Consider the following 14,917-nt stretch of genomic DNA (forward strand, 5'->3'; position numbering starts at 1 on the left):
ACTGGCCATGCCTTTAGCATCCTTATGTCTACCAACAGTGTGTTTAAAGCAATATCGATTTTTTCTATCATGTGACTCAATTCTCTCAGCCTTTATCCATTCATTACCTGATTCCAAAGCCACTTCCACATTTTTAAAATATTTGTTACAGTATCACCCCACTTCCTAGTACCAAAATCTTCCTATTCCTGCTGTTAATAAAGTACTACAAACTCAGTGGCTTAAAACAACACATATTTCTTTTCTTACAATTTTGGAGGTCAGAAGCCCAAAATGAGTCTTTTAGGATTGAAAATAAAATCAAGGTGTCAACAGGGCTGGTTTCTTCTGGAATCTCCAGGAGAGAGTCTCTTCCTTGCCAATTCTAACTTCTAGGGGCTGGTCATTCCTTGCAAATCTTTGGTTCATAGCTATATCACTCTAATCTCTTGCTTCGGTTGTCACATGCACTGCCTTTTATTGTCTGAATTCCCTCTGCTTTCATTTTATAAGGATACTTGTGATTACATTTAAGGTCTACCTGGAAAATCCAGAACAGTCCTCCTCATCTTGAGCTCCTTACATTAATCATACCTGCAAAGTCTCTTTTGCTATATAAGTAATATTCATAGGTTCCATGAATTAGGACCTATATGCTTTTGGGGGCCATTAATCAGTCTTCCACAAGAGTAGTTTTGAAATTTGCAGAGCCTTTTTTTAAGTTAAAGGTGCAGTGATTTGTTTAATGTCAAATTTGTAATAAATTGTATAACTTCGTAATTTGTAGTAATCTGCTTAATGTGTTTATTATTAAGTTTAATAAATTAGATAAAAATTGAGTAATAATTAAAATAAGTATTAGATTAAGTTGAATTTTGTAATATTGTCAACCAATTCATTACATGACATGGTATAAAAGACCTAAAAAAATATTCCTTGGCTATTGCTTTACATAAAATTAACATGTATTCAGAATGGAAATATATGCCTCAAGAAAGGGGAGAACATGTTAGCTAAGCATGCACTTGGAATGAAGATACAGTATTGTTTGCTAACAGTCACACCCTATATACTGGATTCATAAACACATTCAAAATTATCAAGCTTGCTCAGGATATACTGGGTTAGAAACTTAGGTTCCAGAGACTCTGAATTCCTTCTCAGATCCAGTTTAATAAAGCAGTACAAGATTAAAAAAAAAAATAAAAAGAAAAGAAACCAGCCTATACCGAATAATGCTTTGATTATTATAATGACTGATTATTAAGGCCGATCTCCTTACCTAGGCTGGAATAAATGTGGCTGAGAATACGGGCTGGTTGTACTCTGATAGGGTATACCTCAGCAATGGTCTCCACATCAATCCCCTTGTCCTTCAAGATGGCCTTGATTTCTTCTGTCTCGGCTAGAATGGAAACTACAGAAAGGAAAGAAGGTGAGGTCAACAGAAACTTTTATTTCAATAGGAACCTAAAAATCTCTCAAGCCACATAATTTCTTTTGGAGGGAAGAGAATGAAAATGGGAAGAAATTAACAGTTATTGAGGAAGTTTGATGAAACAAGTATCATGCTAGGTACATAACATAATTATCTAAATGGAAAAGGAAAAAGGACTCATGCCTAAAGTATTAGATTCTGCTTTTTTGGCTAAGTGCAAGGTGCTCCTAGAGAATTCCATACTCTTTATACCTGAGATTCCACATTTAATAGGGGAAAAAAAATCCAACACAAGATATGTTACAGCTTTGGTTCCAAGGCTCTTTCATATCCTTAAGACCAGACAGGATTTTGAGGGTAATAAAGAACACCCAAATAATAAGAATTATTCTATAGCCAGAGAATGGTAGAAGACAAGGGAAACTGGGAATAAAGAATTGAGATGCAATAGTTAAAACTGCATATGGTTGTTTTGGGGTTGGGGGATAGGCTCTAGATTCTGAGCCTGCCAAGCCTGGACAGCTCCCTTTTATTCCTGTTATATTCATTTTTCTGAAGTGCTTATCACAGTCACAAGGGAGAAGGTCATGCCAGCTCCCTGACTCTTCTGTTTACTTCCTCTCTAGGGGACAAATACCTGGCTGGGAGCTAATAATCTGAGTGGGGCCTCAGTTAGCTTGACACTAAGGACTGAGAGCAAATATGTGCCCTATTTCTGTTTCTCCAGTGCTGGTAAATGTGCTGAATTGGGTTTACGCGAAAATGAAGGTACCATTTGGTTCATTTAAGTTTACTAGTATTTTCTATGTTGAGTGTTTGGAACAAAAGCCTAGTTAACAGAGTGCACTTTCTTTTTCTTTGCTATTTTCTTTCGTGTATATTTGTGTGTGTGTGTGTGTGTGTGTGTGTGTGTGTGTATGTCTTTCTATCTTGGGAGCCTCATGGTATTGTGTTGCTGTTGGTCTGGGTCAAGATATGTAGCTTATGGCAATCATAGGGCCCCCTGGACATAACACAATCTCGATTACTTATAACTAGAAACATGAAAATGACAAAGATTCTCCAGGGAAAAGAAACAAAGGAAGAATGATAGTGGGCTAAGGAAAGCCCAGGAAAACACACATGGTCATCCATTCATTCATTAACAAACATTTGCTAAGCACCTAAATGGACAAAGTACTATTTTTGCACTAAGGATAAAGAGATGGATAAGTTAGTCTCTCTCTTTAAGAGCTTACAGTGTGATGGAAGTGACATACACATAAGCCAATTATAAAATAAGCTGCTAGGTAACTAGAGAGATGCACAAAACACTGTAAGCCCTGGAGAGTGACACCTATCAAGTCTGGGACAGGAGGAGAGTGCTTTCAGAAAACTTTCTGAAAGAGATGATGTCTAAGCTGAGTTTGAAAGAATGAACTTTAGCCAGGAGAAAGAAGGGAATAGGGATGGGGAAATCCATTTTAGGTATAAAGTACATGATAATCACAAAACATGGAAATGAAAAAAGAATATGTGTGGTGGTAAAGAGAACTACATATACTTCAATATTGTTGTTGCCTAAAATATTTTGCACAGTGGTTTAAAAAAAAAAAGAATCCAGAAAGGCAGACAGAGGCTAGATCTTTATGGAATGCATATGTTTCACTTTAAGGATTTTGTAATTTTCTTTGGGCAATGATTACCCAACTGCATTCTACTGAGCTTCAGGGCTCTGCAGAGGGCAATGCACTGAAAGAGAATCAAATGAACAATATTTTGGGGTGCTAGGAACACTTTCAACCCCAAGAGCAGAGCTTTTTTTTTTTTTAAACTTTATGTTTAATAAAATATTTAGGAAATTCCACCTATGTGCTAAGTAGAGCCAAATGCAGGGAGTATAGAGATAGACATGCTCCCTGGAGAAAATGACGCTGATACTGAGTTCTGCTAGAAGGCTGAATAGAAATTAATCTGGCAGAGGAGAAGGTAAAAGTAAGGGAGTTGTTCTAGATAGAAGAAACAGCATAGACAAAGGTTCAAGGGCGACATGGAACAGGGCAGATCTAGGAATTATAAAATGTTCTTTACAGCACAAGCATGGAGTGTGAAGGGGTCATTGCAAAAAAATGACAACAGAGACAGGGTCAGGCACCAGATCATAAAGGGCCTTATAAGCCATGTGAAGGAGGTTGGCAATGAAAACCCTTTGAGAGTTGTAATCAGGGGATTAATATATCTATAACTGTACCTTAAAAAAGAACATATTCATGTTTGATGATTAAAGAATAAACTGATAGACTGTTGTGGGCCTAGACTGAAGACAGGGATACCACTTAAAAATTTATTGCACTAAGGCAAGTGAGAGATGCTGATTACTTACATTAGGATCATGGCATTTATACTGGAGAGGACTAGATGGATTTCAGAGTCAATTAGAAGGTAAAGAAATCAGGATTTGTTAACTGATTGAATATAGGAGGTGAGGGGGGGAGATATTGAGAATGATTCCCCAGGTATTTATATGTGTAACTAAGAGAATGCGTAAGAGAATGCTGTGCCTTTAATGACACAGGCACATAGGGAGAAAAGCAGGCATGAGTGATATAATAGTAGGAGGGTGCAGCTAGAGTAATTTTAGACATGTTGAGTTTCAAGTGCATGTAAAACATCCAAGTGGGGCTATCTTAAAGAACAGTGATATAGATTCAGGAGTCATTAGCATATAGATATGCGATGGGTCAAGGAGAATACATAGAGAAAAAGAAAAGAGAACCCAGAATATAACCTCGAGGAAGCTCAACATATAAGAAATGGGCAGATGAAGAAAAGCCTGGTGTAGAAATGAGTTTTTGTCCCAAGGCTTATATTTTCTTTATGGTATAGGAGGTGAAGTCATCTCCTGAGAGCGAAGAATCAAGGAGATAAGAAAAGGGAGAAGATTTGGAATAGGAGGAGACTGAGAGACAAGAACAAATATTCTAAGTCAGAAGGTCAATGGACAGAACTAGAAATACCAACACTTAAGGGGCAAAGAAAATAGGAAGCCCAGATTGAGACAGAAAATTGCAAAATTTAGGTTGAAGATCCAAGGGATGGTATCACAGAAGACATGGGAGTTAAGAGTTTCCAGAAAGATAAACCATAAGTGAAACAGAAAGATCTACTAAGATGTAGGTTGAAAGATACCTACTGAATTTTTCAATAACTTAAGCAAAAGCATTTTCAGAGGAATAGTAAGCAGGACTGGAAAGGATTGTAGAATGCATGGAATATAAAGTGGAAATTCAGATGAGAAAGGAAAGAAAGGATAAATAGAGGGAGATGAATATGTAAATAAACTAAAAACCAGAACCAACAGAGAGGAAGAGTTTGAAGAAACAGGAAAGGGTAGGTTTCTAGGAATGCTGGGGAAGAGGATAGGATCAAGCATTAGAAGGAAACACCCTTTCTAAGACCAGAGAAAAGGAGACAAGGATGAGTGAAAATATAAGCAAGATTGTGGTGGGGGACTGGGAAACTGACAACAATCAGAATATTAAGATTATCTAGCTAGATTAAGATAGACCAAAGGAAGGAAGGAAGGAAGGAAGCTGCTTTTAAAAGTAGGCCAAGAAGAGGATGAAAGTAAGGGATGGGGCTGAAAACAGATTTGGAATCCTGGTTGAAAAAAAATGAAAATGCTGAGTAACAGTAAGAGCAAGGAGCAGCAAGATGCACTGTGAGTCTAGTTGAGTTGGAGATTGCAGAATCACAGTGCAGATTTACAGTGCAGAATTACATCTGCTCATTTGTGTGATTTTTTTTTCTAGTAGTTTTAGCAGGCCAGGTACAGGATCAGAAAATGCAGAATGGAAGAGGGTGGGAAGATGACAGAGTAGGAGGACCCTCAGCTTGTCTCATCCCATAGATACAACTAGATAACACTCACATCAGTGTAAACAACCCAGAAAACGATCTGAAGACTGGCAGAATAAACTCTGCAACTAAAGGTAGAGAAAAGGCCACACCGAAGAAAGTCCGACTTTCTTCACTACAAAATGGACCATGGCCATCTACAGTGGGGAGGAAGCTGGCAGCACAGAGAAGGGCGAAAAACAGACTGTTACACTGGGAAGCCTGAACAGGGAAGATGAATCTCCATGTTTGGCTTTGAAAGTGAGAGGGGCTGAATTTTGTGAATTCTTACAACCGGCAGGACTTAAAGCCTGGAATTTAAAAAATCAGGAATCTTGATTCTGGGAGAACCCAGAGAGCAGTAGGAAGTGGAGTCCCTGCCCTTTAAAAGACTACAGGACAAACAGCCAGCAGAGATACAGCATGGAAGCAGCAGTTTGAAAATGCTGGGGGCAGATGGGAAGGAGAGTTATTTACTCATCTCAGAGCATGTCCTGGAGAGGCAGGGATCACAGAGAGACCCCTCTAGGAATGAAGGAGGTTCTACCCCTCGGCAAAAAACATAACCACATGCCCAGGAACCAGCACAGCTCTGAAACTTGCTACCTAACTTGCTTACACCAAACCCTTTCACTCCTGTGCTGGGGCAGATTTGCCCTTTCCAGTCACGCTTGCCTCAGTCATGGTGCTGCAAGTGTCCTCCCCTAGAATACAAGTGCAAACCCCACCAACACCTTATCTCCCAATCCACATGTTCTGTGGGGCTGAAGTTCCAGTGGTTGTGGCAGATCTCATTTTGCAAGCTGACAGGTGTGCACCTTGTTAAAACATGCCCCCACCCAACTGAGGAGCAAACACTGACCACAACAGGCAAAGAGAGCCTCTGCAGACAACTGGACTGAAGGAAAAAGAGGCCAGGACTCAATAGCAGGGCATACACAGCACACATAGAAGATACTCCCTGTAGCGCCAGGTCCTTGGGAATGTGACACTACACTGCAGGGCTCTATAGGACCTCTTCTTCATAAGGCCAATATCATTAAGAGCAAAAAAAGTAGCTGACTTTCTTAACACAGAAACAGAGAGTAGACAAAATGAGGAAACAGGAATATGTCACAAAAGAAAGAAAGGGACCAAACCATAGCAAGAGAGCTAAGTGAAACAGATATAAGTAGTATGCCTGATAGAGAATTTAAAGTAATGATCATAAAGGTACTCATTGACCTTGAGAAAAGAGTAGAGGACATTGGGGAGACCTTTAACAAAGACATAAAAATGAACCAATCATAGGTGAAACAAACAATAATGGAAATTAAAAATACACTTGATGTAATAAATGGCAGGCTAGAGGAAGTAAAAGAATGAATTAATGACCTGGAAGACAGAGTAATGGAAAGTAACCAAGCTGAGCAAATGAGAGGGAAAAAAAGTATACAAACAGAATAATTTTAGGGACCTCAGTGATGGCCATCAGTGTAATAACATTCACATTATAGGGATCCCAGAAGAAAAGAGAGAAAAGGAGGTATAAAATCTATCTGAAGAAATAAGAAATTCCCTAATCTGGAGAAGGAAACATCCACATCTTGGAGGCATAGAGATCCCCACACAAAAACCAACCATAGGAAGTCCACACTGAGACACATACTAATGAAAATAGCAAAAAGTAGTATTAAAAAATGATTTTAAAAGCAGCAAGAGGGAAGACATTTATATGGAAAACCCTGTAAGTCTATTAGATTTTTCAGCAGAAGTTTTGCAGTCCCGAAGAGAATGGCATGATATATTCAAAATGCTGAGAGGAAAAAATCTTCAGCCAAGGTTACTCTATCTAATAAGGCTATCATTCAGAATAGAAGGAGAGATAATGAGTTTCTCAGACTAATAAAAACTAAAGGAGTTCATGACCACTAAATGAGCTCTACAAGAAAGGAGTAGAAAGGAAAGACCATAAGTGAGAGTATCAAAAGTAAAAAACACAAAAGCAGTAAAAATAAGTATTTCTGTAAATAACAGTCAAGGGATTCATAAAATGAAAGGATGTAAAATATGATACCATATACCTAAAATGTGGGGGGACATGAATAAAAAATGGGTTTAAATGTAAACAATCAACTTAACATAGACTGCTATATGCAGATGTTATACACAAACCTAATGGTAATTGCAAATCCAAAACCACTGATATGCAAACAATAAAGAGGAAGGAACCCAAGTGTATCACTAAAGAAAGGCAACAAACCATGAAAGAAGGCAAGAGAAGAAAGGATCAGAGAAAAACCTACAAAAACAACCACAGACCAAGTAAACAAACTGCAATAAATACATATCTAACTAAGTACTTTAAAAGTAAATAGACTAAATGCTCCAATCAAAAGACACAGGGTGACAGGATGGATAAAAAACCAAGACCCATCTATAACCTGCCTATAAGAGACCCCTTTTAGACCCAAAGACACCTGCAGATTAAAAGTGAAGGGATAGGGAAACATTTATCATGCAAACAGAGGTCAAAAGGAAGCTGAGGTAACAATATTTATATCAGACAAACTAGACTTTAAAACAAAGGTTATAACAAGTGACACAGAAGGACACTATTTAATAATAAAGGGGACAGTCCAAAAGAGGATACGACAGTTATAAATATTTATACACCAAACACTGAACACCCCAAAACATTAAACTATTAATAACAGACATAAAGGAACTAACTGACAGGAATACAATAATAGTAGGGGACTTTACCACCCCACTTGCTTCAATGGACAGTTCATCCAAACAGAAAATCAACAAGGAAAAAGTGGTTGTAAATGATACACTAGACCATAAGGTTTTAACAGATATTTTTGGAACACTCCATCGTAAACATGAGAATACACATTCTTCTCAAGTTCATATGGAACATCCTCCAGAAGAGATCACATGTTAGGCCACAAAATAAGTCTCAACAAATTTAAAAAGGTCCAAGTCATACCAGGCACCTTTTCTGACCACAACACTATGAAACTAGAAATCAACCACAAGAAAAAATTTAGAAAGAGGATAAATACATGGAGATTAAATAACATGCTACTAAATAATGAAGGGTTCCACTAGGAAATCAAAGAAGAAATAAAAAATTCCATGGAAACAAATGAAAATGAAAACACAACGGTCCAAAATCTTTGGGATGCAGCAAAAATAATTCTAAGAGGGATGTTGACAGCAAGAAAAATCTCAAACAAACAACCTAACCTTACACTTATAGGAGCTAGAAAAAGAACAAACAAAACCGCAAACCAGCAGACAGAAGGAAACAATGATGATTAGAGCAGAAATAAATAATATACAAACTGAAAAAAGAATAGAACAGAACAATGAAAGCAGGAGCTGGTCTTTGAAAAGAACAACAAAATTGATAGACCTCTACCCAGACTTATCAAGAGAAGAACAGAAAGACCCAAACAAAGAAAATCAGAAATGAAAGAGGAGAAAGAGGAGAAATAACAATCGATACCACAGAAATATGAAGGATATATTCTTAGGTGTATATAACCGACCAAAACTGAAGCAGGAAGAAATAGTAAATTTGAACTAAATCAGTAACCAAATAAACATAACAAACAAAAAGTCCAGGACCAGAGGGCTTCACAAGCGAATTCTACTAAACATTTAGTCCAGGACCAGAGGACTTCACAAGTGAATTTTACCAAACATTTAAAGAAGAGTTAATACATACTCTTCTCAAACTATTCTGAAAGTTAGAAGAGGAAGAAAACTTCCAAATTCATTCTGTGAGGCTAGTATCCCATAATACCCAAACCAGATGAGGACACCATGAGAAGAGAACTAGAGGCCAGTATCTCTCATAAATATACATGCAAAAATCCTCAACAAAATATTAGCAAACCGAATCCAACAATGCATTAAAAAAAACCATTTACCATGATCAGTTGGGATTTATTCCTGGGAGGCAAGCATGGTTCAATATTTACAAATCAATTAATGTGATACACCACATCAGGAGGAAGAAGGATAAGAACCCTATGACCATTTCAATAAATGCAAAAAAAAAAGCATTTGACAGAGTATAACATCCATTTATGATTAAAAAAAAAAACCCTCAACCAAATAGGTTTAGAAGAAACATACCTTAACATAATAAAGACCATTTATGAAAACCCTATAGTTAACATCATCCTTAATGGGGATGAACTGAGAGCTTTTCCCCTAAGGTCAATAAAAAGATAAGGATGTCCACCCTTACCAGTTTTTTTTTTTTAATTTTTTATTTTTTATAAACATGTATTTTTATCCCCAGGGGTACAGGTCTGTGAATCAGCACTCACCAAAGCACATACCCTTCCCAATGTCCATAAGCCCACCGCCCCTTCTCCCAACCCCCCTCCCCCCAGCAACCCTCACTTTGTTTTGTAAGATTAAGAGTCACTTATGGTTTGTCTCCCTCCCAATCCCATCTTGTTTCATTGATTCTTCTCCTACCCACTTAAGCCCCCATGTTGCATCACCACTTCCTCATATCAGGGAGATCATATGATAGCTGTCTTTCTCTGCTTGACTTATTTCACTAAGCATGATACGCTCTAGTTCCATCCATGTTGTCGCAAATGGCAAGATTTCATTTCTTTTGATGGCTGCATAGTATTCCATTGTGTATATATACCACATCTTCTTGATCCATTCATCTGTTGATGGACATCTAGGTTCTTTCCATAGTTTGGCTATTGTGGACATTGCTGCTATAAACAATCGGGTGCACGTGCCCCTTTGGAACACTACGTTTGTATCTTTAGTGTAAATACCCAGTAGTGCAATTGCTGGGTCATAGGGCTGTTCTATTTTCAACATTCTGAGGAACCTCCATGCTGTTTTCCAGAGTGGCTGCACCAGCTTGCATTCCCACCAACAGTGTAGGAGGGTTCCCCTTTCTCCGTATCCTCACCAGCATCTGTCATTTCCTGACTTGTTGATTTTAGCCATTCTGACTGGTGTGAGGTGATATCTCATTGTGGTTTTGATTTGTATTTCCCTGATGCCGAGTGATATGGAGCACTTTTTCATGTGTCTGTTGGCCATCTGGATGTCTTCTTTGCAGAAATGTCTGTTCATGTCCTCTGCCCATTTCTTGATTGGATTATTTGTTCTTTGGGTGTTGAGTTTGCTAAGTTCTTTATAGATTCTGGACACTAGTCCTTTATCTGATATGTCATTTGCAAATATCTTCTCCCATTCTGTCAGTTGTCTTTTGATTTTGTTAACTGTTTCCTTTGCTGTGCAAAAGCTTTTGATCTTGATGAAATCCCAATAGTTCATTTTTGCCCTTGCTTCCCTTGCCTTTGGCGATGTTCCTAGGAGGATGTTGCTGCGGCTGAGGTCGAAGAGGTTGGTGCCTGTGTTCTCCTCAAGGATTTTGATGGATTCCATTCTCACATTGAGGTCCTTCATCCATTTTGAGTCTATTTTTGTGTATGGTGTAAGGAAATGGTCCAATTTCATTTTTCTGCATGTGGCTGTCCAGTTTTCCCAACACCATTTATTGAAGAGGCTGTCTTTTTTCCATTGGACATTCTTTCCTGCTTTGTCGAAGATTAGATGACCATAGAGTTGAAGGTCTATTTCTGGGCTCTCTATTCTGTTCCATTGATCTATGTGTCTGTTTTTGTGCCAGTACCATGCTGTCTTGATGATGACAGCTTTGTAATAGAGCTTGAAGTCCGGAATTGTGATGCCACCAACTTTGGCTATCTTTTTCAATATCCCTTTGGCTATTCGAGGTCTTTTCTGGTTCCATATAAATTTTAGAATTATTTGTTCCATTTCTTTGAAAAAGATGGATGGTACTTTGATAGGAATTGCATTAAATGTGTAGATTGCTTTAGGTAGCATAGACATTTGCACAATATTTATTCTTCCAATCCAGGAGCATGGAACATTTTTCCATTTCTTTGTGTCTTCCTCAATTTCTTTCATGAGTACTTTATAGTTTTCTGAGTATAGATTCTGTGCCTCTTTGGTTAGGTTTATTCCTAGGTATCTTATGGTTTTGGGTGCAATTGTAAATGGGATGGACTCCTTAATTTCTCTTTCTTCTGTCTTCTTGTTGGTGTAGAGAAATGCAACTGATTTCTTTGCACAGATTTTATATCCTGACACTTTACTGAATTCCTGGACAAGTTCTAGCAGTTTTGGAGTGGAGTCTTTTGGGTTTTCCACGTATAGTATCATATCATCTGCGAAGAGTGATAATTTGACTTCTTCTTTGCCGATTTGGATGCCTTTAATTTCCTTTTGTTGTCTGATTGCTGAGGCTAGGACTTCTAGTACTATGTTGAATAGCAGTGGTGATAATGGACATCCCTGCCGTGTTCCTGACCTTAGCAGAAAAGATTTCAGTTTTTCTCCATTAAGAATGATATTTGCGGTGGGTTTTTCATAGATGGCTTTGATGATATTGAGGTATGTGTCCTTTATCCCTACACTTTGAAGAGTTTTGATCAGGAAGGGATGCTGTACTTTGTCAAATGCTTTTTCAGCATCTATTGAGAGTATCATATGGTTCTTGTTCTTTCTTTTATTGATGTGTTGTATCACATTGAATGATTTGCGGATGTTGAACCAACCTTGCAGCCATGGAATGAATCCCACTTGCTCGTGGTGAATAATCCTTTTAATGTACTGTTGATTCCTATTGGCTAGTATTTTGGTGAGAATTTTCGCATCTGTGTTCATCAAGGATATTGGTCTATAGCTCTCTTTTTTGATGGGATCCTTGTCTGGTTTTGGGATCAAGGTGATGCTGGCCTCATAAAATGAGTTTGGAAGTTTTCCTTCCATTTCTATTTTTTGGAACAGTTTCAGGAGAATAGGAATTAGTTCTTCTTTAAATGTTTGGTAGAATTCCCCCAGGAAGCTGTCCGGCCCTGGGATTTTGTTTGTTTGGAGATTTTTAATGACTGTTTCAGTCTCCTTACTGGTTATGGGTCTGTTCAGGCTTTCTACTTCTTCCTGGTTAAGTTGTGGTAGTTTATATGTTTCTAAGAATGCATCCATTTCTTCCAGATTGTCACATTTGTTGGCGTAGAGTTGCTCATAGTATGTTCTTATAATAGTTTGTATTTCTTTAGTGTTAGTTGTGATCTCTCCTCTTTCATTCATGATTTTATTTATTTGGGTCCTTTCTCTTTTCTTTTTGATAAGTCTGGCCAGGGGTTTATCAATGTTATTAATTCTTTCAAAGAACCAGCTCCTAGTTTCGTTGATTTGCTCTATTGTCTTTTTGGTTTCTATTTCATTGATTTCTGCTCTGATCTTTATGATTTCTCTTCTCCAGCTGGGCTTAGGGTTTCTTTCTTGTTCTTTCTCCAGCTCCTTTAGGTGTAGGGTTAGGTTGTGTACCTGAGACCTTTCTTGTTTCTTGAGGAAGGCTTGTACCGCTATATATTTTCCTCTCAGGACTGCCTTTGTTGTGTCCCACAGATTTTGAACCGTTGTATTTTCATTCTCATTTGTTTCCATGATTTTTTTCAATTCTTCTTTAATTTCCCGGTTGGCCCATTCATTCTGTAGAAGGATGATGTTTAGTCTCCATGTATTTGGGTTCTTTCCAAACTTCCTCTTGTGGTTGAGTTCTAGCTTCAGAGCATTGTGATCTGAAAATATGCAGGGAATGATCCCAATCTTTTGATACCGGTTGAGTCCTGATTTAGGACAGAGGATGTGATCTATTCTGGAGAATGCTCCACGTGAACTAGAGAAGAATGTGTATTCTGTTGCTTTGGGTTGAAATGTTCTGAATATATCTGTGATGTCCGTCTGGTCCAGTGTGTCGTTTAAGGCCTTTATTTCCTTGCTGATCTTTTGCTTGGATGATCTGTCCATTTCAGTGAGGGGAGTGTTAAAGTCCCCTACTATTATTGTATTATTGTTTATGTGTTTCTTTGATTTTGTTATCAATTGGTTTATATAGTTGGCTGCTCCTACTTTGGAGGCATAGATATTTAAAATTGTTAGATCTTCTTGTTGGACAGACCCTTTGAGTATGATATAGTGTCCTTCCTCATCTCTTATTATAGTCTTTGGCTTAAAATCTAATTGATCTGATATAAGGATTGCCACTCCTGCTTTCTTCTGATGTCCATTAGCATGGTAAATTCTTTTCCACCCCCTCACTTTAAATCTGGAGGTGTCTTCGGGCTTAAAATGAGTTTCTTGGAGGCAACATATAGATGGGTTTTGTTTTTTTATCCATTCTGATACCCTGTGTCTTTTGATTGGGGCATTTAGCCCATTAACATTCAGGGTAACTATTGAGAGATATGAATTGAGTGCCATTGTATTGCCTGTAAGGTGACTGTTACTGTATATGGTCTCTGTTCCTTTCTGATCTACCACTTGTAGGCTCTCTCTTTGCTTAGAGGACCCCTTTCAATATTTCCTGTAGAGCTGGTTTGGTGTTTGCAAATTCTTTCAGTTTTTGTTTGTCCTGGAAGCTTTTAATCTCTCCTTCTATTTTCAGTGATAGCCTAGCTGGATATAGTATTCTTGGCTGCATGTTTTTCTCGTTTAGTGCTCTGAAAATATCATGCCAGCTCTTTCTGGCCTGCCAGGTCTCTGTGGATAAGTCAGCTGCCAATCTAATATTTTTACCATTGTATGTTACAGACTTCTTTTCCTGGGCTGCTTTCAGGATTTTCTCTTTGTCACTGAGACTTGTAAATTTTACTATTAGGTGACGGGGTGTGGGCCTATTCTTATTGATTTTGAGGGGTGTTCTCTGAACCTCCTGAATTTTGATGCTCGTTCCCTTTGCCATATTGGGGAAATTCTCCCCAATAATTCTCTCCAGTATACCTTCTGCTCCCCTCTCTCTTTCTTCTTCTTCTGGAATCCCAATTATTCTAATGTTGTTTCGTCTTATGGTGTCACTTATCTCTCGAATTCTCCCCTCATGTTCCCATAGCTGTTTGTCCCTCTTTTGCTCAGCTTCTTTATTCTCTATCATTTGGTCTTCTATATCACTAATTCTTTCTTCTGCCTCATTTATCCTAGCAGTGAGAGCCTCCATTTTTGATTGCACCTCATTAATAGCTTTTTTTATTTCAACTTGGTTAGATTTTAGTTCTTTTATTTCTCCAGAAAAGGCTTTTATATCTCCCGAGAGGGTTTCTCTAATATCTTCCATGCCTTTTTCGAGCCCGGCTAGAACCTTGAGAATTGTCATTCTGAACTCTAGATCTGACATATTACCAATGTCTGTATTGATTAGGTCCCTAGCCTTCAGTACTGCCTCTTGCTCTTTTTTTTGTGGTGAATTTTTCCGCCTTGTCATTTTGTCCAGGTAAGAGTATATGAAGGAGCAAGTAAAATACTAAAAGGGTGGCAACAACCCCAGGACAATATGCTTTAACCAAATCAGAAGAGATCGCAAATCGTGACGGGGGAGAAAGGGGATAAAAAGAGGTTCAAAAAGAAAGAAAGAAAAAAATAAATAAAAAAAATAAAATAAAAGAATTAAAAAAAATAAAAGGAATAAAGAAAAATATAAAAAGGAAAAAATATATATATTAGATAAACTAGTTAAAAAACGTTAAAAAAGAAAAGGGTAAAAGTTAAAAAAAATTTTAG

General features: G+C 37.8%; 1 protein-coding gene across 3 annotated transcripts in view; it reads right to left on the reverse strand.

Annotated features, from left to right (window-relative positions):
* The window catches only part of PHKA1 (phosphorylase kinase regulatory subunit alpha 1), a 150,786-nt gene that overhangs the window by 78,550 nt on the left and 57,319 nt on the right, over positions 1–14,917 (reverse strand). For all 3 annotated transcript variants that reach the window (XM_032331389.1, XM_032331388.1, XM_032331390.1), the window contains exon 14: positions 1,262–1,396. In XM_032331389.1, coding sequence (XP_032187280.1) covers positions 1,262–1,396 — 135 coding nt within the window. The remainder of the gene's footprint in view (positions 1–1,261; positions 1,397–14,917) is intronic.

This window comes from Mustela erminea, chromosome X (assembly GCF_009829155.1).
Source record: "Mustela erminea isolate mMusErm1 chromosome X, mMusErm1.Pri, whole genome shotgun sequence".
Taxonomy (NCBI): domain Eukaryota; kingdom Metazoa; phylum Chordata; class Mammalia; order Carnivora; family Mustelidae; genus Mustela; species Mustela erminea.